Source organism: Perissodus microlepis, chromosome 17 (assembly GCF_051167445.1).
Source record: "Perissodus microlepis isolate ML-2025 ecotype Zambia chromosome 17, ASM5116744v1, whole genome shotgun sequence".
Taxonomy (NCBI): Eukaryota; Metazoa; Chordata; class Actinopteri; order Cichliformes; family Cichlidae; genus Perissodus; species Perissodus microlepis.
Window position 1 is genome coordinate 2,588,075 of NC_140477.1, and position 26,481 is coordinate 2,614,555.

At 42.6% G+C, this 26,481-nt stretch overlaps 2 protein-coding genes across 13 annotated transcripts in view; one reads left to right on the plus strand and one right to left on the minus strand.

The window, feature by feature from the left end:
- Positions 1-22,990, plus strand: part of sgip1a (SH3GL interacting endocytic adaptor 1a) — a 63,327-nt gene extending 40,337 nt beyond the window's left edge. For 6 of the 12 annotated variants that reach the window (XM_084911081.1, XM_084911085.1, XM_084911091.1 and 3 more), the window contains 18 exons: positions 1,150-1,158; positions 2,447-2,458; positions 3,907-3,928; positions 4,036-4,120; positions 5,076-5,161; positions 6,821-6,901; positions 7,444-7,518; positions 7,741-8,535; positions 9,459-9,580; positions 9,863-10,016; positions 14,446-14,505; positions 15,449-15,560; positions 16,322-16,477; positions 17,639-17,774; positions 17,903-18,105; positions 18,369-18,433; positions 18,997-19,161; positions 19,489-22,990. In XM_084911081.1, the coding sequence (XP_084767207.1) occupies positions 1,150-1,158; positions 2,447-2,458; positions 3,907-3,928; positions 4,036-4,120; positions 5,076-5,161; positions 6,821-6,901; positions 7,444-7,518; positions 7,741-8,535; positions 9,459-9,580; positions 9,863-10,016; positions 14,446-14,505; positions 15,449-15,560; positions 16,322-16,477; positions 17,639-17,774; positions 17,903-18,105; positions 18,369-18,433; positions 18,997-19,161; positions 19,489-19,511 (2,361 nt within the window). In that variant the 3' untranslated portion in view covers positions 19,512-22,990. Of the gene's footprint in view, positions 1-1,149; positions 1,159-2,446; positions 2,459-3,906; positions 3,929-4,029; positions 4,121-5,075; positions 5,162-6,820; positions 6,902-7,443; positions 7,519-7,740; positions 8,536-9,458; positions 9,581-9,862; positions 10,017-14,445; positions 14,506-15,448; positions 15,561-16,321; positions 16,478-17,638; positions 17,775-17,902; positions 18,106-18,368; positions 18,434-18,996; positions 19,162-19,488 lie in introns of all 12 variants that reach the window. The other 6 variants (XM_084911083.1, XM_084911082.1, XM_084911089.1 and 3 more) reach the window with 6 other exon arrangements.
- A 1,568-nt stretch (positions 22,991-24,558) lies between these two features.
- Positions 24,559-26,224, minus strand: insl5a (insulin-like 5a). Its single transcript, XM_084911095.1, has 2 exons — positions 25,870-26,224; positions 24,559-24,932 (listed from the first exon to the last, which is right to left on the minus strand). Exons 1-2 carry the CDS (start codon positions 26,039-26,041, stop codon positions 24,802-24,804), a joined length of 303 nt encoding a protein of 100 aa, XP_084767221.1. The 5' UTR covers positions 26,042-26,224; the 3' UTR covers positions 24,559-24,801.
- Positions 26,225-26,481: the final 257 nt, after the last annotated feature.

Sequence of the window (26,481 nt, forward strand, 5' to 3'; positions counted from 1 at the left end):
TTTCAAGTGCTTGTGATATAGTCTTGGTCAGACTTGGTCATAGTCGCTGACTTCAGTGTTTGGAGTAACTCGAGGCAGATGTCCTACCACAACAGAAACCATCTAAGCACCGCTGCAAAATAGCAGGGTGTGAAGCTCTTATTTGAAGCGATGCAGCTCAGTTGACGAGTCCAAATTCTAACCAGCGTCCTCTTCAGACAGCCCATAATTAGCGACATCCCTGCCTTTCTAGCTGGGACCCATAACTTGAGTGTTTTCCAGTGAGGAGAGCTGGCTTAAGTATCTCTCTTGAATTATTCAGGTAGGAAAGTGGGCACCTGTGTGTCAGTCTGCTGTGGTCATTTGAGCCTCTAGGCCTTAATAATTGAGTCTAACTTCAGTGTGCTCACCCACTGACTGTCAACCTGATCACGTGTGAATGATTTTTCACGCTGGTCACGTCTGTGTGAACGTGTATGAAGAGCTAATGCATGAGGAGGCCTGTGTTCTTGGAAGGTTGCACACCTACATTTCTTACTCTTTCTCAGTTTTTGATCATTTTCAAAGGACTATTATTTCAGTGTGACAAGCTCTATTTATAAGGCTTTGAACACTAACACTTGACATCTTATTGTGTGTTGTTTATCTTCTACTCCTAAATAAGATAAATGTTAAGTGCGGCCCTTACTGTATGACATATTTGAGAGTGTTGGATGTTGAGGTGTTGCTCTTCATTTTGGTTCAAATCTGCATGACATTTAACTGCCCAGCGCTTTTTCTTCATACATGCACACAGTTATTTTATGGCTATGGGTAAAATAATTTTTTAAAAGAAAGGAATATAGGCCATGTGTTAACTGAAAGACTAAACACTGACGGTTGCATGTATGTGCTTGTTGTTTCTGTAACCTCATAAAGAAATCTAGAGTATTGGTTGATGTATAAATGGGACTGAATCCAGGGAAAACCGCTAACACCATCCCGGCTGTATGTGCCCGTGTCTGTGGGTTTAGATGACTGCTTGCATTGTAAAAGAGACTCTGCTATGCCAGTGTTGATGTACCATTCCTTCTTTTTAATTTTTCTAATTCTCTCCCTGTGCTGTCTTGATTTTGCTTTCTCTCTCATCTCATTGTTATTTGCTGCCTCAAATGATGCTAAACTCTGTAGAAGAGTCCGGTAAGCCTTTGCTTTGTACCCCTCCACCCCCTTAACCTTTTCATCTCTCTTGGCATTTACTACCTGCTGAAAATAGGCTAGCTACATTTAAAGCGAAATATTTATAGGGCCGGTGGCTGTTTTGTGATTTCTCTGTGGCTGTAGCCACTCGTCATCGCGGTGCCAGGTTATTCTCAGCATTTTCACGCCTCATGCACAATGTGGCTGCCAAAGTATTTAGACTATGTGAGCCCTCGTCTTTCAGGGTGTTTCTGCTGGCTAAGATTTCTTAAATCTGGTTTTAATGAGTTTTTGAGTGTTAAGCGCCCAGTCCTCAGTCCAAACAACTAGGTTGCAAACAGTAGAGGCCAGCAAAAGGTCAAGGATGGAGTGAAAATGTTTGAGCTTAAATAAGAGATCTCACATGACATTTTATTCCAACTTTTAATCTTTGACATCTTACTTTTTAATATTTTGGGCAGAAACAAAGAATGGGTCCTACCCGAGCACCAAAAGCAAAGAGGCAATGTTTTCTTTTTGATTCTTTTACATTTTCATATTTCAAATAGAAAACGACGTTGTATCCTTAAAGGCTAAAAGGTCATAACGTGAGAGTCGGAGAGCTTCCTGCTGTGCTTCCTGTTTACATACAGCAAAGCAGCAGTGATTGGTTATGATAAGCAATACAGAGCTTTGTCCTTCACCAGTGTATCCAATCAGAGGTCTCCTTTCTAAGAGCATTTCCCACCCACTGTTGCATCACTTTAATCACTCACGGCTCACTGCACAACTGGATCAGGCACAAGAGTGAGCGATGGAGGGAGAGATGGCTGATGCGAGGTGGACATGACACAGACAGATGGAGAGATTTCAGTTCAAATTAAAGATGCCAAGGGGGCAGATGGAGTCTACAAGGGAGAATAAAAGGAAACTCTAAAGGATTAGTTGGCAAAAGGATGGTGTTTGCAGGAAAGTGATTAGAATAAAGATGGATGAAAAGTGAGCCCATTTGAGATTCTAGAGCGACTACATTTTGTTCTTGAACACTAACCTAGAGTTAGTTTAAATAAGTCATTCTCACTTTTTTCCTATTATCTGTTTGACATCACACACACAGCTGTTTGAGCTTATTTAAAATAAAAATCTGAGACAGATGAGCTCGTTTTCTATGACTGGGTAACAACCACATCCTCAAATTCAGCCAACCAGGCCAAAAATTCTTCTCATCCTGATGCATATGATGTCTCCTTTACTGATTTGTCACTCTCTGATCAGGTATCTCTTCTCTCTTCCTTTTTGCTGGTCACAGAGACGTAGCCCGGTAAGTGGCTTCTTCTTCCTTTTCCCTGGGGTTAGACTAAATGTACCGTAGCATGTGCCACATGTCTACTTATTCCTTTTCTCCTTTTTCCTGGGGGTCGGTTGAATAAGGGAAAATATGTAAAGGTCAGCAGTTAAAACAGTCGATCAATATGTTTCAAAATTTCTTTAACATTAAAAATATTTTTAGCTTTTTAAGATCAGCGATATACTTGTGTACTTCTTTTGGGTATTTTTTTTGCCTTGAATGGCTTCATGCTTGGTCTCTACTGGGGACAAAATTTACACTTTGGACAGCTTGGACCCTTTGATGTCTTACTTCCGTCACTCCCCATCGTGTCTTCTCATCTGCTCTCCTCCCTGCCTCCTTCTCTCTCCTTATCTGCCCTTTGTTGGCCTCTCACATCCTGCTTGTGGTGAATTCATACACATGCTCTCTTAGACTTTGGTGTTTGGGATCACAGCCGAGAAGGCAGTAATGTTTGTGCTGTTGCCTCCCCATCATCAACACTGGTCTCTATTTTTTTTTGTACGCCAATCGCATCTTATCACATGGCTTCTTACAGCTTCAAAGGACGCTTGGAAAACCTTTAAAGACGCCATAAACCACTGCAAGCAGATTTAGTTTACCAGTATCCCACTTTCAGACAGATTTGATGTTAACAGTATTATTGTTGTAGCAGCTTTGCATCCCTTCATTTTTTCTGCCTCGCTTAAGGCAGTTTTCTCTCCCTATTAACGTTGGGCGATTGGACGAATTTATCGACCACAGCGATAGGCTGAGCGTTTCACCGCTCGCTTTTACAAGAGCGATTTATTTATGTATTTGCCCATGAGTAAGTTGGTTTCAACCAACAAAGTCATGTTTGAGTATTTGCTGGCGCAGTACGTCTGCACGGGCGGCACACCTCTTTGGTTATATCCTCAGGTTTACCTCTTTCACCCGGTTTAAAGCCAAAGAAATCCCAAATTGGTGACTTTGTATTTTACTTTTTGGCAACTAGTTCCTCCATGTTTGGACTTACTGTGTTCTAAACACGCAAATCGGTCCGTGCATGATTACATTGCTCCGCCCATCAAAAAGTCACCTGCCCGAATATATCGGCCATCGTCATTTATTGGACTGATGAATGTCGGTTAGAAAAACGTGACAAATCGCCCAAAGTGGTGAATGCGTGTAAGTCATGCCCGCTCATGTGAAGTGTAACTGAGTGCAGTCTGATCAGATGTAGTCGCAGTTCAGCCTCCGACCTTCAACAGCTGTTGTCTTTGCTCTGTTCAAACACAGTTTCAGAAAGAAAAGAATAAAACAGCTAAGAACATCTTTTTTGGTTTTATTAGAAATCCTCATACATGGATGGAAGAATGTTGGATCCAAATATGATAACAATTTGAGGTTTCCTGTCTTTGACTTTTTACATTTCCATGTTGTTTCTTTCCCTGTTACAGGGTTTGAAAAGGAACACGTCCAGTAAGTATCAGCTCCGTCACACCTCAGGCCAAGCTCGCTTTTTACAAGTGACAAATTAGGAGGATGTGATGTAAGATTAACGTAAATACATTTCATTTTGGGCGCAGGTGAAGAGATTGCCAGACCGAGACGCGTCGTCCCTCCTGCACCCGCTGTGGCCCCCACACCAGCTCCAGCACCACAGCCCCCCAGGTGTGTATCTCGGTGTCGCTGCTCATCCTTTCTCCTGCCTTTGGATCACACTTCAGTCCCGAAAAGTTTTGTGCAGTTGGTCTCTATTTTAGCTTTTTGCTCGTTCCACGACACTGACGCGTTCATTTTAATTATACGTATTTTTTTTAGACAGCTGTAGCTTTTCTTGATGTTTTAGTCAGGGGTGTCAGTAACAAGAGGCACAATCGCTGTGTCATCATGCATAAAATGTCTACATTTGGAAACTGCATCATACGTTGGCGAGGTTTTTGTTATCTTCAATATTTTCTTTGCTTATTAACTGCAGGCTTAAACTGTGGCATGCCACATGAAAAATAGTGTAGTAAGGGGAACTGTCTTTGGGTTGCACTTTTTGCTTTTGATCTTTTTGCCATCTCGTTAAATAATTCCAGACAAAAACTGTCCTCTAAAGCCAGACAGTCCTTTGCAGACCTGCCACTGTATCTACACAAAAACTCCACGCTGTGCAAACCTGGTTTTCATATCTATTGCGCTAAAGACGAGGTCTTTTTATGTTTAAGTGTGCGTTTGTTCGTTGTTGTTTGGCTGCGGTGTTTGGTGTGTTGGTTGCAGCCTCGGTACAGTGAATATGAGGTATTTGTATTTTCTGCAGATGCGATTGAGCCACAGTCACTTTCTCTTTCTGTAATGCCAAAAGACAAATGGTAAAAGTCAGTTATTTTTATTCTGCCCCCAAAATCATCCCATTAGCTTTTCTCGTCATTCTTCCTGTCGTTGTTTATGCTCCTGCCACACTTTGAAAATGACACATTTGTAATATTGTTTGGAAGATTTGAGCGGAAAGGGGAGCTGCAGCCTGATCAGACGACATAAGATGCAACGAGACGATGCACTCTGACTGTTGTAGCTGTAACTGTTTGCTAAAATAACTGCTAACAGTTTCTTCTGTATTGTCCTGTTTTTTCTGTCTCAGCAATCAGCAAACACCAGTCTCTGAAGACACCACAGGCTTATTTGGGCCTCCTTTAGAAACAGCCTTTGGAGAACAGAAAACTGAAGGTAACCCCCTCCCTCTGTGTCTTTGTCTGTATTGGCTCTTTGAATATGTTTCTGTTGATGCTTTGCTGTCAAAGTATGTTAGCAGTATGATGAAAAACACACAAACACACACTTGTTGTCTGTGTAAGGCTTCCAGCTAGTTTTGGATGTCTTGTCTTTGTTGAGGGTGTGGTTGACGGCAGTCCTCTGAGGTCGTGCTCTTTTGCACAGTGAAACTTGTTCATATGCAGATTCTGCCGTCACCTGCTCACATCCAGCCCTGCAGGATTTTATGATGCAGACTGTGGATGAGCTCTTAGCTCTTACGCAACTGCCATGTCAGGCGTAAGTAACATCAGCTTGACACAAATTCCCTTCACATTAATTCAGACAAGTAGAAAAGCTCTGCGTCTGGCACTTTGAACTGGTAATGTTTCCCTTTCTTTCCAGTAAATACTAGTTTCATTAAGATCCTCTTAAGGTCAGTTAGAGATTCTGTGTAATTTGACACAATTCAGTAGCGTCAGATATGCCGTTAAGTTGAATCGTTGTCTTTGTGAAACTGCTGGAAGAGTTTAGACGGGATGTGTTGCAGGTTTGTTGCATCACACTGCATTCATCCTTTTTTAGCTTATCTGAAAAAAATACACCAGCTAATGTCTTTTTTTTATATGCAATTATAAAAGCGAATATTATATAGTAGCACTGAATCGAGTGCGTGTTCTTGTGTTGACACATTGTGATTGCAGTTTGTCGCTAAGACTGGAAGTCTGTTTCCTTTGTTTTTACTGACGTTCTCATCTGTAGCTGTGTCCCAAAACGTCGGCTGCATCCTCCGGAGGCCGCATTTGAAGGCCGATTACATCACAGCCAGGCGACGAAGGCTGTCCCAATTCGTCGACTCCTTCAAATGCGGCCGACAAATGCGTCCTTCATTTCCCCGAATTTGAAGGATGGGTCGGGTGTGTCCTTCGTGGCCCACCATATCCCAGAATTCATATCGCGGCCCAGCCAAATTTCAGCTGCCAACAATGGCGGCCGCTACTAAGTTTTAAAATTACTCTTATTAATCTTTCTGGGCCACTCCAGCCGGCGAGAGCAGCGGACTCCCGGCGTCATCGTTTTCAGACCCCCACTCTTTCGCTACTCAGGTTAAACATGATATAAGTCACTCGGATTACTTTAAAATGTAATTGTTTGCCTTTTTTTCTGTGTTTTATTTGTTCCGGAGTAAACCGGTTTGGCTGAGATCAAAGTTATTAGATTAAATAAAACTTTATTAATCCATCGGGAGGGTTCCTCCGGGATTTTCACACAGCTGAATAAACGTCAAACAGAAAACTGATTAAACAGAAGTGTGAGACGGTCGAGAATTTACGCCAGTGTCCTGTTATATTTTAGATAGCAAGGAGCAGACGGCCGAGTTTATTAAACTCCACCGAGACAGCGGTGACGCAAATCTGAAGGCTAGACCGTCCCGTTTCACAGCCTCGCACTTCCGGCCTTCTCGGTCTTTGAAGGACCCGGCCCACGTAGACCGCGAAGGCCGGGTCCTCCGAAGGATGCAGCCGACGTTTTGGGACACAGCTTCACACAAACATCCCCAAAGGATCACGAGCCCTAAGTGTTTCGCTGCTAACGCCCTTCACGATGGCCTTTTCTGTCCCCTCCTGAACTTAGCGGTTCTATCTGAGTGTGACGTGTGGGGGACTCCTCTATCAGAGCCTGAATCCTCTTTGACAAGATCCTTTCCCACAGGAAGTAAGTTGCGCCATTCCCTCCACATTACGCCGCACTTCCCCGTCCCTGTGAAATTAACACACAGATGGATCAGCTCAGCTCATCATCCTGAGAAATCTGCAAACTGACCTGATCAAACAGCTGTGTGCCAATAATGTTCTCCTCCCCGTTCTGAACAGCCATCGTACCCGTTTCATTTCACCAGTCATTTCACGAGCACGTGATTCAGCGTCGGTTGTAACACGAGAGACGTTCAATAAGTTTCCGTCATTGGGCACCAACCCTTGCCTGCATGCATTTGGGCTGATGGGGGCTGAATGTTCTGTGTTGCATGGTGGGTAATTTGGGACGATCCCCCCTCATGTTGTATCTGGAATACAATGGTGGTGCCTGTCGTTGATAGATCCAAATGTTCATCTTGTGTTGGCTTATTTTCTTCATTCATTTTTTTCCTTTGTTGTCGTTTGCGCCTTGAGTCAGACTGTATGCAGCCCATCATCAGTTGCCGTGATGTGAAACAGGTAATTATAGCATTCGTTGTTAAACTTGTGATATACTTGCAGCTCCACCTCCACTTCCACCCAAGAATGTCCCAGCTTCTCCACCAAATACTAGCCCTCCGTCTGCAGATGATGCTGGTAAGAGTCTGCTCATCTGTTTCTGCCTCCCGTTAAATCGCCTCAAACTGAAACAAGCTTTTAAATTTGACCTCAGTCGTCTGTTTATCTTGATGTTCCGGTGCTAACTTTGTCAGTCTGTTTGTCTCCCTGTGATCTTTTATCTCCTTGCTGAGCACATCTGCAAACAAACCCCCCCCCCCCTTTCTTTTTTAAATTGCTCATCCCTTATCTCTGTTTCAGAAGTGTCTGCAGGAGCAGACAGCTCAGCCAGGAAGCCTTCAATAGCCGACTTGGACAACATTTTTGGACCGGAGCAGGCTCCCCCTGCCTGCGAGGATACGGGTGACTCGTGGGTCTGCTTCAGCGAAGAAGCTCCTGACCAGCCGCCTCCACCAAAGGACCCTGCACCTCCCCTCCCCTCCTCCCCACCTCCTCCAGAAGAACCAGCACCTCCATTACCAGCCTCCTCTCCTCCACCTGTGCTTCATGCCCCACCCTTACCTACATCACCACCTCCTTCGGAAGACTTTGCACCACCTCTGCCTACTTCACCTCCCCCAGAAGATGATGTTGTTCCCCCTCTACCAACTTCCCCACCTCCCTCAGAGGAACAAGTCGTACCTTCTGTCCGTTCGGGTCCTCCCACTCCCAAAGACCAAAACCCTCCCACGCTCGCCACCTCTCCGTCTCCTGCAACAAAGGAGCTTTCATCTCCTGTTTCCTCCCCTCCTCCTCTTAGTTCACCTCCAAGTGTCCCACCTGCACCCACCCCCAAAATAAGCACTCCAGCAGTGACGCCTCCTTCCGAGGAGCCCGCGGCTCGCTCCGTCCCGCCGCCTCTTGTCCTCTGTCAAGAAGAGAAGCCCAACAATACAAGCACCACCCATCCCAAAGAGGATGGAGGTGAAACTGTCACTTCGCCCAAAGATGCAATCCAAGGCAGCAGAAGTACACCTCCGCCACCACCTCCTCCAACGTACCGCGCAGTGGTTTCATCACCAGGTCCCACATCTGGGGCCGGCGGCACGAATAGCGGTGAGCGCTTCAAGATTCTCACTTAAATATATTTGTTGGGTTAAAACTTAATTTAGAGGATGGTTTACAAGAAATATTCTCACTACAATGAAAAGAAAAAACCCACACGTCACCTGATCACTTAACTGCTAATTTTAATGGTGTCATTGCAAACAGACAGTGACAGTGTTGTGAGCTGAGGCATTATGTCAGCAGTGCACCCTGCTCAGATTTTCTTTCAGCTGATTGCACCACTTTTGTTGGAACTTGCATCACAGGAACAGTTATCCTGCATGTTCTTCCTGGAAAAGAGGTCATGTTTTGGCCCAGATTTATGTACAATAGCATTTTGCCTTAGAGCGTGTTATGTTACCAGGGCCTTTTTCTTTTACGTTTTATTTAAAAACTTGACTTGCTTAGAATTTCTATGCTTTTTGTTGCATTTTTAGTGCTTTTTTTTCTTTGTTTGTTTTTTAGCTTTTTGCTTTTTGCCCCGTCCTTGAGCTGCCCAATATGTGGGAAACGTGGACAAAGACAGCAGTGTGGGCGGTTTTGTTTTGTTAGGTTAAATGTACTGAGCCAGTGTCCAAAAAAAAGTGGATGTAACGATGTGGCGAAAAAGGAGCTCTTCGAACGAGGAATAAAACTGATCAAATTTCCTCTCGAGTTTTCAAAATGAAATGTTTGAACATCTGAGCGGAATCATTTTTCCAGTTTCGTCAATGGTAAAAGAGACCCGAGAGAAAGCACGTAGAGGGATGTGTGCTCTTAATGCTGTATGGAGGATATGAGGTGTGTAGGAGATCACGACAGCGATCCTGTGAAGTGAAAAATGAAACAGCACTTCTTACTGAGTGCTGATGGTACTCTGTCCTTTTGTTTAGTAGTTTTCCAAACTGAATAATTAAATGAATCCCATTTGTGTTTTTTGCGCGCCTCTTCAGGTTCCTCTTCACCCGTACGACCTGCCACACCGTCATCAGTCAACCCCACCCCACCTCCCCCTCCACCTCGTCCCCCTTCACGACCCAAACTTCCTCCAGGGAAACCTAGTGTAGGCGATGCGGTAAGACCTTTTTTTGTTGTTGTTTTTGTTTGAGTTTTGTCACTCTTATATCTTTCAATTCTTTGGTTCTGATTCGGGGATTTAGGCATTATTTACATGGCCTTTGAGTCAAGGAAGACCTGGCAAAAGAATAATCATTAAGTCGACTATCTTAATCAGGGTTTAACCTGATAATCCCAAAGAGTTTATAGCGGCTGTGTACATAGTATTTAAAATGCCGCATGCTAAACCGCTTCTTGTTTCCTTCCCGTCTCTCCTCTCGTCTCCTTTATCTCTGTTCAGAATCGCCCATTCAGCCCACCGATTCACTCGGCCAGCCCTCCTCCCATTGCTCCGTTGGCGAGGGCTGAGAGCACCTCCTCCATCTCCTCCACCAACTCGATGAGTGCCGCCACCACTCCTACCGTGGGCAAGGAGCTCTCTGTGTCTGTAACAGGTGTGTGAACCATCCGCTCAACACTGCAGCACGTCTCCTCATGGATGTGGAGGTCACAGAGGCTAGCAGGGGCATCTTCTGTCATTATATTAAAAGTTTTACATGCATTTTACGAACTTTGCATGTAGCGTTTGTGCGCATGAATCATGCACCTGTGCATTTACTCATTTTATTTGTTTTGGTTCTTTTTTTCTGGAAATGGCAGCAGTTTCACCTTTGATGTTGTTTTACAGCATCTAATTATCACAGAGCGAAACAGTCTACAAACATGCAAATGATCGTTTTCTGTTTACATTTCTATTTATTGATAAAGAATTAATTACACCTAAAGATAAGAGTTCTGAACTTCACACACACATATATATATATATATATATATATATATATATATATATATATATATATATATATATATATATATATATATTTTTATATATATATATATATATATATATATATTTATATATATATTTATTTATTTATTTATTTTTTAAGGGGTGCAACGATACACAAAATTCACGGTTTGGTTCGATACAAAAAAATGTTCAGGCCTTTTTAATTTGTCATTTATTAAAATTATAAATATATATTTTAACTCAAACGTACAGTTTTTAAATTTAATGTTGCTGAAACAACAAAGTAATAAAAAAAATAAATATATCTGATTGAGGAATCCCTCATCTTTGGAAAAGAGAGTTTATTACAGAGAAATGTCTCTTTCCAAAATAAAAGCTATACTATACGCTTCTTCTGGGCTATATTCTCAGCAGCATATTAAACATATCAGGTCCCCATAAGGAGAATCCTGTGCTAACGGCTGTCTAAATGACTCGGGTAAAGTTTGTAGCATGCGTGCTTGTTGTTTTTGTCTGCTTCCACTTGTCTTTGCACTAGGATGATGTCGGAGTAAATGTGCAGTCATATTCGTTGTGTTCTCACTAGTGCTGTCAGCGTTAATCTCGTTGAAATGACGTTAACGCCACAACACGGCAAATCTCCGTTAATGAGCTACCGCGGATCGCCCCGTGCGTGGGGCTGGACGGCCAACACGTTAACGAGCTAACTGCGCTAACACACTAGTTCCCACCAATGTAATTGAGCATTGCGTGGCACATCCAACATACTGTTTTACTTTTGTCCATGACGCACTTACCTTCAGGGTCATACGTCACATGAAGACCAAAATAGTTCCAAATGCCACATCTGAATGAGGGTGGGGGAGGTTCAGTTTGCCATGTTGCAACGAGCTTAACTTCTGTCTCGCTAGCTTGCGCTGCGCTCAGTGAATCTGCGTTCGACTACTCCGCCTAGGCTGCACTGTCGAGCGCAGATCCACTGAGCGCTCAACACAGACAGCATCGTCAGAAGGAAAGTTGATAAAATAAATTAAAAATTTTGTATTGTTCGATACATATGCGTACCGAACCGAAAGCACTGTATCGAACGGTTCAATATCGATACGAGTATCGTTGCACCCCTAATAAATATAAATATATATATATATAGTATCTGACTCAAGTTAACACGCAATCACGGGGAAATTCATTTTCATGCTCACACATGCAGGGTGTGAGTAGTAGGTGAGAATATGAAAATTTTAAAGTGCAAACGATCCTTTAATGAATTAGTGACACAACAACAATTTCTACTGCTTGATAACTTTAGAGTCGGTTTTAAAGGAGCTCGCAGTGCAGCTTTTAGTGGATAATGGCAAATCTCAGTGGACTGTAACATAGCTGAGTCATAATACTAAAAAAATAATAAATACACATTCTGGAGGCAGCAGTTATGTAAAAGCAGAATCTAGTCCCCGATTGGAGGGTGCTTTTTTTCCTCTTTTAAACAAATTGCAGGGACAGACTGAATAAATGACATTTTTACAGAGGTCTCTGTTACAGCCCCTTAATTTAATCTGTATTCTTTGTGCATGAAAACAGTCTCGGAAACTGCTTATTATGAAATATTCTAAATTGCTCCTTTAAAGTTTCACCACTTTTTTTAAATTTTGTATTTTCATCAGCATATTTATTATAATTGAATATATTTGTTTTTCTCCCATTTGAATTTAATGTGCATCACAGTTCTGATCATTTTTCGTTGTCTTTCATGGTTTGATTTCTTTGTGTTTGTTTTTTTGCTGTTTGTCTCTTTGGCTCGTCAGAGGATGATGTATATGTAGACAAACTTCCCACCTTTGAGAGACACTTTGATTCGTTTGCAGGTAGGGTAAAGCACCCCCCCTCCTCCTCCAAATGGGGACGGGGGGCGGGTTAGGTAAGGGTTTGGTGAGTGCTTGTTTTGAGAGTTTTTGGATTTGGATGCTCTTTACCCGGAGCGCAGTGCACAAAGAAGGGTAAAGGCCATCAGTGAGTGTTTTGTGCCTTTTTTTTAGATGGAGGTCAACAGGTTTTGTAGCCTCATGTCAGGCTTTAGAAGCACAGTGCATACCAAATCACTTTTCTTACACCTCCTTTTTTCACTCATCTGCTTTATGATTCGTGCACAGATGTAAGGACGCACCAGACATACTTTATTTCTTTTCCTTTTGAATATGGCATCATTTTTCAGTGAAACCACCAATCTTCTACATTGTTTTACTCCTCCCAGCTCATACCTTCCCACGCATTTCTCAGCCATCGAATGCATATAACAGTCTCTCTTTTTATCTGCGTATCTTTGTCATTTCTTCCTTGTCTTTCTCGCTCATTCTCTTGGATGTCACAGTGAAATCTGCCAGGAAAAAAAATGAAAGCTGTGGTGACACAAAAAGCTGAATCTACTGCATAGTACTCCAAAAAAAAAGTGCCCCTCACCCCCCGGCCCATCTGCCCGCTTCTAAGACTTTTCTCTCTGTTTTATGACTGTGCACCAGTGACTGTCTCGCCATGTTCCCATGGCAACCTCCTGTCTCGTCTCTCGGCGACACATATTGTGCGTGCAGTGCGGTTGCTCCCAGATACCTTTGCTCTCAGTTTGCAGCACAAGAGTGTGTTTGAGTGTTTGTGTGCTGTTAGCATGTCTGAGGAGCTCTTTATCTTGTCGGACCTCGAGATCCACATTGTCTGTCTTTTTCCTCTCACGCGCACTCAAACTCACCAGCTCACTTGTACCGTCAGATCAGTGCTTCTGCTTAGAGTCATTTGAAGCCTGGCGTGAGATTTAGGCTGAATTAGACAGGCAGCAGCTGCTTGGTATTCATGCCATCCTCAGTCTACAACAGGAGTGCACGACACGGCCTCGAGTTCAACCAATCTCTCAACCAGGCTGTAAAGCATCGGTCTGCTCCCACGCTTGACCCCTGCCGCTCACCTTTCACACCTGTCGCCCACGCTCTCTTCAACATAGAGCCCAACATATTACCGGACCCCCGCCTTTCCCATCTGAACACCCGCCCTTTTGTTCTTTTTCTGAAGCAGTCTGCCGCTCTCATCGTTCCATCACCCGACACTCTTAGTCCTCCCAGACCTTTAGTCACAGGAGCCCACGGCCATAGCATGGAGAGGAACAAGCCTCCCCTGTTTTTGTGGAGTATTTGCAAAGTTTACAGTGTCAGCGTGACAAAAAAGTACACAATTTTTCATCCGTCAGACCTGTTGGAGTCACATTAGAGCTGGAGTGCAGATCATTGGAAAAATACTACTGCTCCAGTTTAACGTTTCTTATTCTTTTAAATGCATTTGGGGGAAAAACAGGATCCACCAGTGTTCAGGTTCATTCCCATGTTATTATTATATTATTAAAAAAAGTCAGAAAATGAGCTGAAATATGGTTTAATTTGGTTTAAGCTGTTTATCTAGTTTTTTCTGTTGTATGATGGTAACTAATTGGGACTTTCTGAGTCCGTCCTCTTTTTTTCCCTGGTGTCCGTGAGGGCGGTTCAGGTGTCTTTGTAAAAGCATATGGCACCTGAAACGTGGGGTGCAGCGTACCACAGTCTCGCCGCCTCCCTGCAACCGTCTGATCTCAGTCTCATGGCTTCCCTCTGCAGACCATCCTCATGCATAGCGGCCAGCGTCAGTGTGTTTCATAATTGAAGGCCTGCTGTGAGACCTGATCACAGTTTTAACACTCGGGTATCTGTTGATGAAAGTTAGGGTCACTGAATTGGAACGTCAGCTTGTTTCTAATGTTTTGCTTTGGAGTAAACGTTGGCTCCCCCCAACACAAACAAAAAAAGACCACTGTGTATCACCCATCTTGTCACATGCTCCTCGACCCTTTGTCCTCTTTCGCCCCCAGCCTCCACCTCCACGTTTCACCTCACTGTGACGTGTAATAGACCTGCCATGTGAGACTCACGCTACTGTCCTTCTCTCCTTGCCCCTCTCACCCCTCTTCACCCACTTCCCCACCTTTCATCCCTGTACCTCCTCCCTCCTCCTCGTCCTCCTTTCCCGACCCCCCTCCCTCTACCCTCGAACCCTCACAGAGAATGACCAGCCATCCCTTGTATGGTTTGACAGAGGGAAGTTTTATTTAACCTTCGAAGGTAAGTTTTCTCTGCAACAGGGTAGCGCGCACACACGTTATTACGAGGCTCATTCGTGCAAGCTTTGGCCTTCTTCTCTCCTCCCCCTTTCCTCCTTCCCCTCTTGGCTCCTCCATCATCATCATCCCTTCATTACCCTAACCCTGGCCATGCTATCGCCCTGACTGAGCCCCCTCACCTAGAGCCAGATATGCAGTGCAATATCTCCCTCTAACTTCTTCTGATGATGATGTTCATTTTCATCATGTCTGCACTGATTCATTCCCTAAAGACTCATCAGTCTTTGTCTACTTTACTAATCACTTTTCTCTGTACTGTCATCATTTTACCTGTTGGGTGTTTGATCTTGGGCTCTCTGATGATCTTTGATCTTGTCCAAAAAACACAAAAATTGTCAGCATGTCTGGAGTACGCATGCACATCTGCCTTTCTCTATGTCTGCCTCTGTCTCTTTTTAAAAACATCCAGCTGTGCTTATTCAGTTAAAAACAGACATATATAACCCACTGTGTAGAAATGCATTAATCTGAGGGAGACATTGGAAGCAGTTCACAGTCAAAGAGCAGAGAGAAATGGGTATCATCCGTACATATGTGCTGTTTTCGTGCCTCTTTACTAACACCAGTATTTGTTTCATTTCATTTCATCACTCTTAATTTGTTCATGTTTCGTTCCTTATTTTCTCCACACACAGTTTGATACAGAGAGCGTAGTTTAAGATTTGGATCATCTATTTTTCATGTAGTGATTTCTGCTGACGTGTTTGTATTCAGGGCTGAAGTTTGGATATATTAATATCAAATTTAGGCTTAAGAATTAGAAAATGGTTATAATTTGAATGTCTATCTGTCTCTGACAGTAACCTCAACAAATCAAACAGCAACAGTGGAGCACAGCATTTATTTTAATTACAAATGTGTACGTGTGGGTTGGTTACTCGTAGGCTGCTCTCGAGGGCCCAGTCCTCTCACCATGGGAGCTCAGGACACACTTCCTGTGGCGGCTGCGTTCACAGAAACAGTCAACACCTTCTTTAAAGGAGCCGATCCCAACAAGTAGGTCTTCTTTACCTGTCACAGTAGAAAATTTCAATTTATTTCAATTTATGTATTTATTTTTTGTGTGGATGATGAGTAAAAAAAGTTTGTTTGACTACGTTTTACCACAATATTTAAGGGATAATGGTCGACGGGGTTTATTAAGTTTGTCCCAGTTTACCATCTAAAGCGGCTGTAATGTTTGTTTGATGCTTTTGTATTTGTCAGAAATGACAGTTTGATTTATGAAGCATCTGATGAGCTCTGGACACACACATGTGTTTACAGTATTATAGTTTGTGTTTGTAGTTAATATGGTCAAACATCCACAATCCTGTCACACAGTGTTTATAGTGAATATGTGTGAGAAAGTATGCAGGTCCACTAACAAACACTTGGTTGAACTATAGACTATAAACACGTAAGAACAGTGTTGGTAGATTTTGTTACAATGAATCCAGTTTTGTATGTTTTGTAATTGAATTTCCACCTGCAGAGTCATGTAAACAGGTACAGTTTGCTTTTGTTGCTCTGAGTTGTGGATTAGGATGAACTGATGTGTTATTGATTTTGCTTCTGATCGGGGCTTTACTGCTGTAATAGTGTGTGAGCTGTGATTGGCAGAGCTTTTAATGTAGTAATTCAGTCAATAGCAGAAACGCATTAAGACTGTGTTTAGTTTTATTATCAAAAGGAAATGAAGTCACGTGTGATTTGTGCATTTGTGTGTGTCTCTCTGCAGTCTCTCATGCAGTGTTACTCTCTCTTCTCTTTCTCAGGTGTGTTGTGAAGATCATAGGTGAGATGGTTTTGTCGTTTCCGGCGGGAATCACGCGGCACTTTGCCAATAACCCGTCCCCCGCCGTGCTAACCTTCAGCATAACCAACTACAGTCGACTGGAGCATGTGCTGCCTAACCCCCAGCTCCTCTGCTGGTAATGACACCACCGTAAACTCAACATTTCAGTTAAAATAATAAAAATAAAAACTCAGCTTTGGCTGGAAGATGTGAAAAGATCGACCCAACCTTTCTGGGAATACATAACTTATTGTCCTCACACCCGTGATTCAAATCTAAATACATTATTGTCTAACTTTAGCGTCACCCAGTAATACCTAACATGTTATATGTGGTCTCGTGTAACCAAACGTGATTAAAACCAAATCAGATGTACCTGTTGCAAATTATGCATCATTTTAATTTCACTTACAGAGCATGTGCGATACTTATTTTTAATAAGCATGCCACACTTGACATTCAATTTTAATGACTTTTGTTATGCAAGTCACCTTATTATCTATGGTGACACAGCAAGTTTGATGTCACACAGACTGTAAAACATCAGGAGAGCAACATGTGACCAACAAAAAGGAGTAAAGAGGTTTTGGGGAGGTCGAGGTGATGGCGTGAATGTTTCCATGTGCTAGTGAAGCTATTAGTGAACTGACTCATCAAACTTCTACAACCCCCTATGGTTTATTCGGGGTCTTTTAGCTATGACCACTTCAGATGAGTAAATTTTGTGAGCTTATTTCCAAAATGAGCGCTGAGTAAATGTGGAGTCATCATCAGGTCGTCTGAGTGTGCAGGCAGATAACCGTGTTGCACTTGTTATGAAACGCCTGATAAACCGCCTGATGTGATCTTTAAAATTAAAATTAAATGATGCAAAATATCACACATCGTTATAGCATGAAGTCACGTGACCTCACAGTAGAATAAACATTGTTTTTAATTATGATTCATTTGTTTATTACAGCTGTCAAGAGTTGATGTTTTCCAGCCTCCTTTGTGTTTCTTGTTTTTAGAAAAGCAACTTAAAAATAGTTTTTACTTTATTCTCAGCACCTGTAAAGTCTGTGTGATCTAACGACCACCAACCACATCTGGATCATTGTTGGGTCACACTGACTCTGTGAGGAAAAAGTCACATTTTCCTCCCAAAAAACTTGTTTTTTTCTGGTTGAACAGTCGTTTCGTACCAGCACACCGCTGAAGTCTAATGGCTGCGTTTAGTCACTTCAGTAGAAAATCACCACAGTCCTGTGAAACGTCTGTATTCTGATCGGGCTCTTTACTGCGATTCCTCCACCAGCGACACCACCACGCAAGCCAAGGCTGACAGCAAGGACTTCTGGGTGAATATGCCAAACCTGATATCGCATTTAAAGAAGGTGGCAGAGCAGAAACCACAAGCGACGTACTACAACGTGGACATGCTCAAGTATCAGGTAACCTTGGATTTGGGATTTTGAGAGTAGCTTTAATCCCAAACACTGAACTCCTTCAGTTGAAGCATGTTCAGCTGTTTAGGGTGTTTCGGTGTGAACAGGCTTTTATCAAACCACGTGTTTGCCAGGTGTCAACACAGGGCCTCCAGTCGACTCCTCTGAACCTGGCAGTGAGCTGGAGGTGTGAGCCCACCAGCACTGACTTGAGGATAGACTACAAATACAACGGGGAGGCCATGTCGACGCCGATGGCCCTCAACAACGTTCAGTTCCTCGTCCCCGTTGATGGAGGCGTTTCAAAGCTACAGGCTGTCCTACCTCCTGCTGCATGGTACGGTCTTTCTAGACTTGTTGTTACACAGTATTAAGCTACACAGCTGAACAGATTAAGGGGGTAAAGGAGGCAGTTTGATGCATTTATTGCTCCAAATGTTATTTAGACAAGAGATAAAATCCTGTGCCATATCTGGGAGTGCCGTGCATTTATTTGCTGTCAGGTTTTTTATGGAGCAAAGTAAGGTTAACCTTCAATGACCTGTTCACCTGTTTATGTTGTATCCTTTAATGGTTTTCTCTTATTCCGAATCCTGGTAGGAATGCAGACCAGCAACGAATCCTGTGGAAGATCCCCGATATCTCCCACAAATCTGAAAATGGAGGTATTTCTTTTGAATGATGATTTAACCTGTTTCTTTAAATAACATAAATGTTGGGAGGACACGTGGTGCATGTGTGTGGCTGGTGTACAAATGCTGAAAATGGAACAACCGCAGATGAGGACGACAAGATGGAGAGGAAGCCTGGTGCATCATGCCCACAGTAAACGCTGCCCCCTGTTGGACAGCAGTGGTACAGTTACTTCACCAAAGCTGATGTTTACAATGAGCTTTTATTTTTTTAATGGGATAAAGTAAACGAGTGCCCACGGTAGCAGCTGTGGAGTATTTACACAATTTCTTCTGACCAAGTTTAGTTTGATTTGTGCTCCAGATCACAACCTGCCATCATTAGACCCACATTGTCATTTACATGGCAAGGACACCCATCAGTGACCTGACGTCCAGGATGAAGACACGAAACTAGATTATAAATTCTCTTTAAGATGAGATCTGCAGTTGTAGAGATGTTGCCCATTTTTCATGTTGTTACATATTTGCTTTTGGGGTTTCTAAATATTAAACATTTTGGGGCTTGGTCTCATCCTCTCACTCTCCTCCCTCAGGTGTGGGCTCGTTGTTAGCACGCTTTCAGCTAACAGAAGGTCCGAGTAAACCGGCTCCACTGGCGGTGCAGTTTACCAGCGAAGGCAGCACCCTGTCAGGCTGTGACATCGAGCTGGCTGGGCCAGGGTACCGCTTCTCGCTCATCAAGAAGAGGTTTGCTGCAGGTCAGTCAGATGGGGTTTTCAAAATAAAATATTCATTACTGCTACACGAAAGCTTAGCCAGCCAATTCCCGAATGTTAACAAAACACATTTTCCTTTATGTATGTTTAGGTTAAGATAATGTGCATATAGTAGGACTTGAAAAGACTTAGATGAATCCACACGGTAATAAAAGTCAGTTTTAGGATTATTTTAGTAACTTACCTGCTTACCTGAGTAGAATAAGTTTGAATCCTTTCATTGCAGCTACTTAATAAAACGTAAAACTAATGAAATATCACATTTCATTTATACAGATAAGCACTTAGTTTCTAATTGACGTCTTTCAGGAAAGTACCTGGCTGATAACTGACCCATCGCTGAACAAAGTGAACGCAGTGGACTGAGGTCGACGCCGAGGACAGAGGACAGACGGACACCAGACAGACTCTGTGATCCTTTTCTGAACCCACACAACAGGTCTGCAGCCCGCCCAGCAGTATTGTATAACTTGCATATAACATTGTGGAACTGTTATAGGTCATGTAATTATTGTATTTGTATTCATTTCATAACATCTGTATTGCTGCACTTAGACACAAATGGGTTCTTTCCTCCTCTGTAGTCCGTGCCTCTGTCTCCGTCCTCCTCTGGTCAACGTGTGGTGGTGTTTTTAAAGTTTTTCACTGCAGCTGCCTGACCAAACAAGGAAGGAACAGATTTTTAATTCTTGTTAATGTGAAAATTTTGGCCATTTAAAAAAAAAAATCCTCGTTGTGGTCAGACGTGCATCAAATCTGAACACATCCAGAGTTGGATGGGATGAAGTTAGTAAGTTAAACAGCCCGGTCCTCAACCTCTGGGATAAGAATACGAGAGGTGTACTCACTGTTTTGCACTGATCCATGTAGCTGCTTCACATGACACACCATCAGCTGTCACAGGTAAAAGTGGGTCCTTCTTCTTGGTGCTTGTGTGCGACCTGTATGAAACTAGATTTCCAAGCATCGCCTGCTGGTATTACATGACACATCCTGCTAAAGACACCAGTTAGCCAGTCAAACCACTATTCTATTTCTCTGTTATATACACACACGCATGCAGGGAGGTTGTAAGGATGTTAGGCAGCTGCAATGACTAGTCAGTTTCACTGGTAAAATAAGGAACTATGTTTTCGTGTCAGAACAAAAGAAGTGTACAAAGTGTCATTTAAGTCGAAAATGTATATCTTAAAGGGCGTTTGGTGTTTTCCTCGTATCGTCAGATAGCCTTCCTGTTGTTCACAGGACAGCAGTGTTAGACTGCAGAGTACATGACAGCATTCTATTTTTATTTATTGATGACAATGACTTGTTGTATAAAACATGTGATTCTGTATATGAATAGAGTTTGAATGGTATCACACGACTCGAACCCTTAAAGGTATAAATATTTAAATTCCTTCTCATTTTTTGTTATCTGTGTAGTTGGGTAACCTGTGTACAGTATAAGGTCTAATTTTTTGAATTTATTTCAGATATAATTTTTTAACTCAAGTGCAACAGAAGAATTGACCTATATATGGGTGGGGGAGGGGTAATTTAAAGACAAAAGATAAATATCTTTCTGGATTCTGTGTAATGCTTTGTGAAAGCAGTGTTAATGTAGAGTTGGCTATTACATGGCCAAGATTCACGCTTTGAGGAATAAGTTTGACATTTTTGGATGATGCGTGTGACGTCTGCCAGGAAACTGCTAGCATGCTAAAAAGACCGGGAAAGGCTTGCCAGTCTGTGTCTGTCAGCACCCAGAAAGCCGATTAATACACAGTGTCATGTTTCTTCTTTAATACAAGGGTGTAAAAACACCCCGTTGTATTCGTCATTAACAAGTTTATTTAGCTTGAGAGTACTGCATGGGTCCGAAAATGCTAATGGCGTTCATCCACACTAGACGTTAATGTCTCTGTCAGGATAAAAGGCAGCATTTTAGTAACACCCTGTCATTTTCTCTTGCGCCATCACCAGGTCAGACTTTTCATTAGTTCATGACTTTGGTTTATTAAATAAATGTTCCCTCAACAGTTCCATTAGCCTTATTTATGCTTGTTCTGGTGAGCTAATTTTAGCATGCTAATATGCTAAATCACCAGGGATACTGCGGTGAACGTGCACTCATCCCATTAGCATGCCAGTAAAACACATTGCAGTGCACACTCTCAAGAGAAGCAAGCATCAAACTGTAGATGTTTTAGCCTCTTATATTTTAGCAATGCTAGCTTAGCCGTTTTCCTCCCGTTTCAGTTTTTCTGCTAAGCTAACCAATATGGCTCCTGGCCAAGGTTAGTTTTCCCCCCCAAAATGTCAAACTCATCCTTCAAGGAAGACAAAAACAATAAAAACGGCTGCAGAGATGAAGTTTAGTGACCATGGTACTAGTATTGGAACAGGAACTGTTTACTGGGACCAGCTCATTTCCTTACTTCAAACTTAGCTGTAATAAAACAATAAGGAAACCCTGATCATCTAGTGTTCTCAGTTCTTTCCTCTACCTTCAGTTTGACGGCGGATCACCAGAAAACCTTCCTTCCTGTTTCCATTTACCTCACTGGTACCTAAACTCCCTCATATCATACCCTCATATCGTGAGCAAATCCCAGTCATCCAGCCAGTGCTTGAATCCATGGCTTTATTTTGCATAATTGTAACGGTCTCTGTGAGATGACATGATTTAAATGAGGTTGTGGAGCGAGGTTAAGTCGACCAAAATGCTTTCTTTTTCTTTTTTTTGTTTTACGTTTTGTTTTTTCGTATTTTATGTGTGTGTACCCCAGACAGTCAGTCCCTTGTTAAGGAGAATAAGCTGAATATTTTTAAAATGGATAAAAATTAAAAAAAAAAAATGTGTTGTTTAATGTGAAAAACACTGTGCTGATGATGCTGAACTTCCTGAATGCTCCGACACTCAACGTGAAGAACAAAAAGTGTGCGTGAAGTGTAGCCGAAAAACCTCTGTACTGTACTCTGTGTTGGCAATCAACTAAATGTAACCAATCATGGTCCTCTCAGAGCTCTCAAGCATTTCGAGCTGATTTAGGACGGTATCCTGACGTCAGTACACCTATTCAGCGATGCAGTACATCTGATTGGATAGTTTTTGGGCCCTGCAGTTCAAATGAGTCCTGTTCATTTGTACTTTGATCTTGTGCAGACACAGGCTGAGAGAATGGCAAAGTTGCATTTTGTTGGTGTGAGGAACGATGGATGATTGGTGCCGTTTAGTTCTTGATAATCCTTTTGTTTGGTGACGCATTTTTTTCAGTCATGTCAGTCTTTCATCGAGCTGAATGGAAGACTACGTGCCCGAGACAATGCTGCTACCTTCTTTAAGCTAAACAGTGCAACAGTCACTACAGCATTATCTACAGAAACCCACCACACATGCCACCCACGGTGCATCAGTGTAGAATTACTTCTACACTTATGGTTACACATCTGTTTGATCACAAACCTTTTTCACTGTATTTCTGAAAACAGCGTTTAAAATTTTCAGTGCATCAAAACACAAGAGCTTCATCTTCATGGCGAATTCATCCTGCAGTATTATTGGATGCAAAGCATGCGGTCAAACGGTGGGGCTTTTGTGACGCTAGTGCTGAAATGACGTGTTGTGCTGAGTGTCAGTTACCTTGTATTAATGTTGAGACGAGAGCAAGGAGTGTGTTTATGTGTGCTATAAGCAAGAATGCTTTTTGGTTCTTTACCATTAACCTCAAACACATGTGAAAGCTGTTTGTACAGTACATAACAACGCTAAGATGATCTGAGAAATTTAGTTTGCTTCTTTCCAAAACCAATAAAAGTTATAACTGGATGTTTGTGTTTGCTGTTTTCCTTCTATGAAGTAATATTGTGAGGCTTTATTTGTTCCCATTCAGCAGGTTGCTTTAGCGATGTTCGTCCAAACTTTTGACCTTGGCTGAAATATCCCCCCAAAAATATGGGACGGATTTTATTTAATTAATTTTGCCCTTAGAACTGTCGTCATTCTTCACTGCAGAGATTCAACAGGTTGCTGAAAATATTCCTCAGATTTGGGTCCACGTTGACGTGATAGCATCACACGGTCATATTTGTCGGCTGCACGTCCATGATGTAAATCTTCTGGTCCACCAAACCAAAGTGTGCTGGCTTGAGATCTGGAGACTCGGCAGCCCTTTTGAGTACAGTGAGGTTACGACATGTTCAAGACATCAGTTTGAGATGATTTGAGCTTTGTGACATTGTGGTACTAAACAGCTGGCACCTACTGTGTTCTTCTGCTACTACATCATGGTTCACAGATGCTCTTCTGCGTACCTTCATTGTAACAAGTGGTTAAAACCAAGGTATGGAAACCTGTATCCAGTGGTAAACTGCTGGTCATGGCTAGAACTGAAGGCTATAATTTGATTATGTTTGCATTTGTACAAGTGGCTGGTTAGTGTGATTTGCACATGATGGCAGCAGGATTACAATCTTCTGAATTTTCCTGTCGGGGGAATCCTGACAGCTATGGGATGGATTCCCATCCAATTTGGTTCAAACACACATACACCTCTGAGGATGAACCGCAGTAGCTTTGATGTTCCCTTAAACCTGTCTGCTCTGCCACCATCTCATTAAATTAGCTGAATTTTAAAGCTTTAATGATTTAAATGTGTAAAATCAGTTTCATTTTTCCCGTCACTCTAAGCTAGTTTGTGTGCCACGTACGCTAGGACAGCTAACACTGTAAATATGGATTCTGTGGTCATTTTGAGCCCAAAGCCTGACAGGAACTAGCCAGGCCAAAGATGCTATTGTTTCATAGAAAATAATAGAAAATTATATAGTGGAATCAACTTGAATTAATAAAATTTACGTAGGGAAAATAAACCACATGTTATTGATGCTATTGTGCTTTCCTGTATTTCATAAAATGCGAATTGACTGAAGCTGGATTTGGAATAAGCGCATAGAGGAGTTGGTGGATTTGTAGCTGGTTAAGAGTGTAGTTTATTTTCTTGTTGCATGCTTACGTGAGAGGTGAAACCTGCTCTAAGTATCGCCCCTTGTAGGCGGGGCTGGGTTGTTGCCTATGGGTCATGTAAGTGGTGTGTGGGCGTTTGTGCACACCTGCTCTGCCAGCTGGTTTAGTTACTTATTCGTGTACTTGTGTACGTACTTGCTTACTTTTGCGAGGGGGGATCTTAGTGATCCAGTTTGATACGTTCACACGTTGTCCAGTATTTGGAGTAAAAAAAAAAACCTTTGCAGAATTGAATCCGGTGTCATAATAGAATATTTATTTGACAAAAGTAGCAATAAATTACCAAATACAGGTGAAAGTTGCAAGAAAGACAACTGAAGCAGAGCCAGAAACCTCACTTTTTAACAGTCATGCACCATGAAATAAAAAGCTTCTGATTTTGTGTTATTTTAAAACATTTATTTATGGTCGCACATGTACAGCTCGGGTTCAGGAACATGTTCAGAGATGCTCATCCAGATTCACTTCCACAAAGTTTAACAGTTGCACAGAGATCATAACAGTTCGCCACGTGAGTCAGATTTGGTTCTTAGCAAAGTGAGATTTGTAGGGAACACAGTCATTATGGTCACTTTAACAACAACAACAGCAACAACAAAGTGAGAGGATTGTCCTCAGCAGAAGTGGGCGAGGTCGGTCTTCCTGCAGCCCACCTGACAGCACATGTTGGCCAGGAAGATGTTATTATCCCGTTTGGTCATCTCTGAGGCCAAACTGCTGAACTTCTCCAAGCTGCTCTGCTCCCCTGTAGGCAGAACAAAACACATCAATGAACACTGAGTGTGGAGGTTTTAGAATTTAAGCCTTTAACTTGGTCCTCTGCAAACGCATTAATAGTGTAACTTTACCCTTACAATCTGAATGTAACTGTGCGGGAAACTCTGTTCACCTTTAAACATGACTTCCAGTAAATGCTTTCTATAGCAGTTCATTTTAGCCGACAGTGTTTCTCAACAAGTGCAGCTGATGAAGCACTGCTTTCAGACGCATCCTGTGTAATTCGTCCATGTTCCCTTTAAATAAGGAAGCTCTAAATGACTGCACGGATGAGCTCGGTCTTATTTGTCTTCTTCAGTGTCACTTTACGCTTTCCGATCAGCACGGCTGACACGCTAACTGCGTTTATTTGTGTGGTGTATTAGAGAAGACGCCCGGGGAACCGCCAGCTACAGCATTTAATCATTGAGCTGCTGACTCCTCTGGCAGATTGTGCGTCGCTGTGCTGGGAAACACCTGTTTGGAGAAGCCCTGTGCGTCAGCCGGTGAATTAATAACATAACACATGAGGTGTAGCAAAAACTGGCAGTCTGGTTAGAAAACACAAACTTTAGCTTGTGTTGGGTTTCATTTAAGCCACAGAAGCAGATACAGAAGAAGTACTGTGTGGGCAAACTGCACTGAGATGGTAACTCGAAAACATGCCATTTTTTTTAAAGTGATATAAATGACATTTCTATTTTTTTCTTGAATGTGGTTACACCCTCACTGCAATTTAAATAATATAAATAAAAGGGAAACATAAAGGGTAAATACACAGTTTGTTATTGACTTTTTCTGCATCGTTCTTTCTTGAAGAAAGTCTGAACCACTAAACTTGTAGCAAATGAAACTATAGAAAGAAACTACTACTAAAAGCACGTCCCTTCTGTTGTGCGAAATGAGTAAAAGCAGAGTTTTCTCACCATCCACGTCTGGCTCGCTGAAGAACCTCCTCCAGCGGGACGCTCCACAGGTGTAGGAGATGGCGTTGATTAACTGCTTACCGCACAGCTTCATTGCCGTCACTTGCGCTCTCACCTGATCCACACACACCACTGCGCACAAGAGCAGAGGCAAAACCACCAGAGCACGCATGCTGGATATCTGACTGTTGCTCTTCCAAGCACACCACAGCTGTTCTCTGGTGTTTGATTCTGTCTGTTATCCTGCCAGCTCTCTTGGTTATTGATCCGCCGCTCGCATCCTCCTTATATTAGATTCAATCCACCTTTCACTTCATTGATGCCGAGTGTCTTTCCACCTCCCTCTAACCAGCCCTTAGCCCATCCCAGTCTCTCACACACACACACACACACACACACACACACACAACTTGTTGTGCTTGCGGTTATCTCCACCATCACCATTTTCAGCCATCTAAATAAGAGTTACGAGCATGAGCCTTTTACAACTCGGCCGGCAATCACATTAGCAATGGTGCAGCCCCCCCTTAGGGGGTTAGGGTGATTGCACTGACCTTCACTACTCTGCATGGCTAATTAAGGGATGCAAAGTGATTCCCCCTCGAATCAAAC

What these genes read in the sequence shown, in the direction of transcription:
- insl5a (XM_084911095.1), bottom strand. Translation starts at nt 26,041, where the DNA reads ATGCGTGCTCTGGTGGTTTTGCCTCTGCTCTTGTGCGCAGTGGTGTGT. An exon ending in CAGCGAGCCAGACGTGGATG is followed by an intron (nt 24,933 to 25,869) that starts GTGAGAAAACTC and finishes TTCTGCCTACAG; the next exon opens with GGGAGCAGAGCAGCTTGGAG.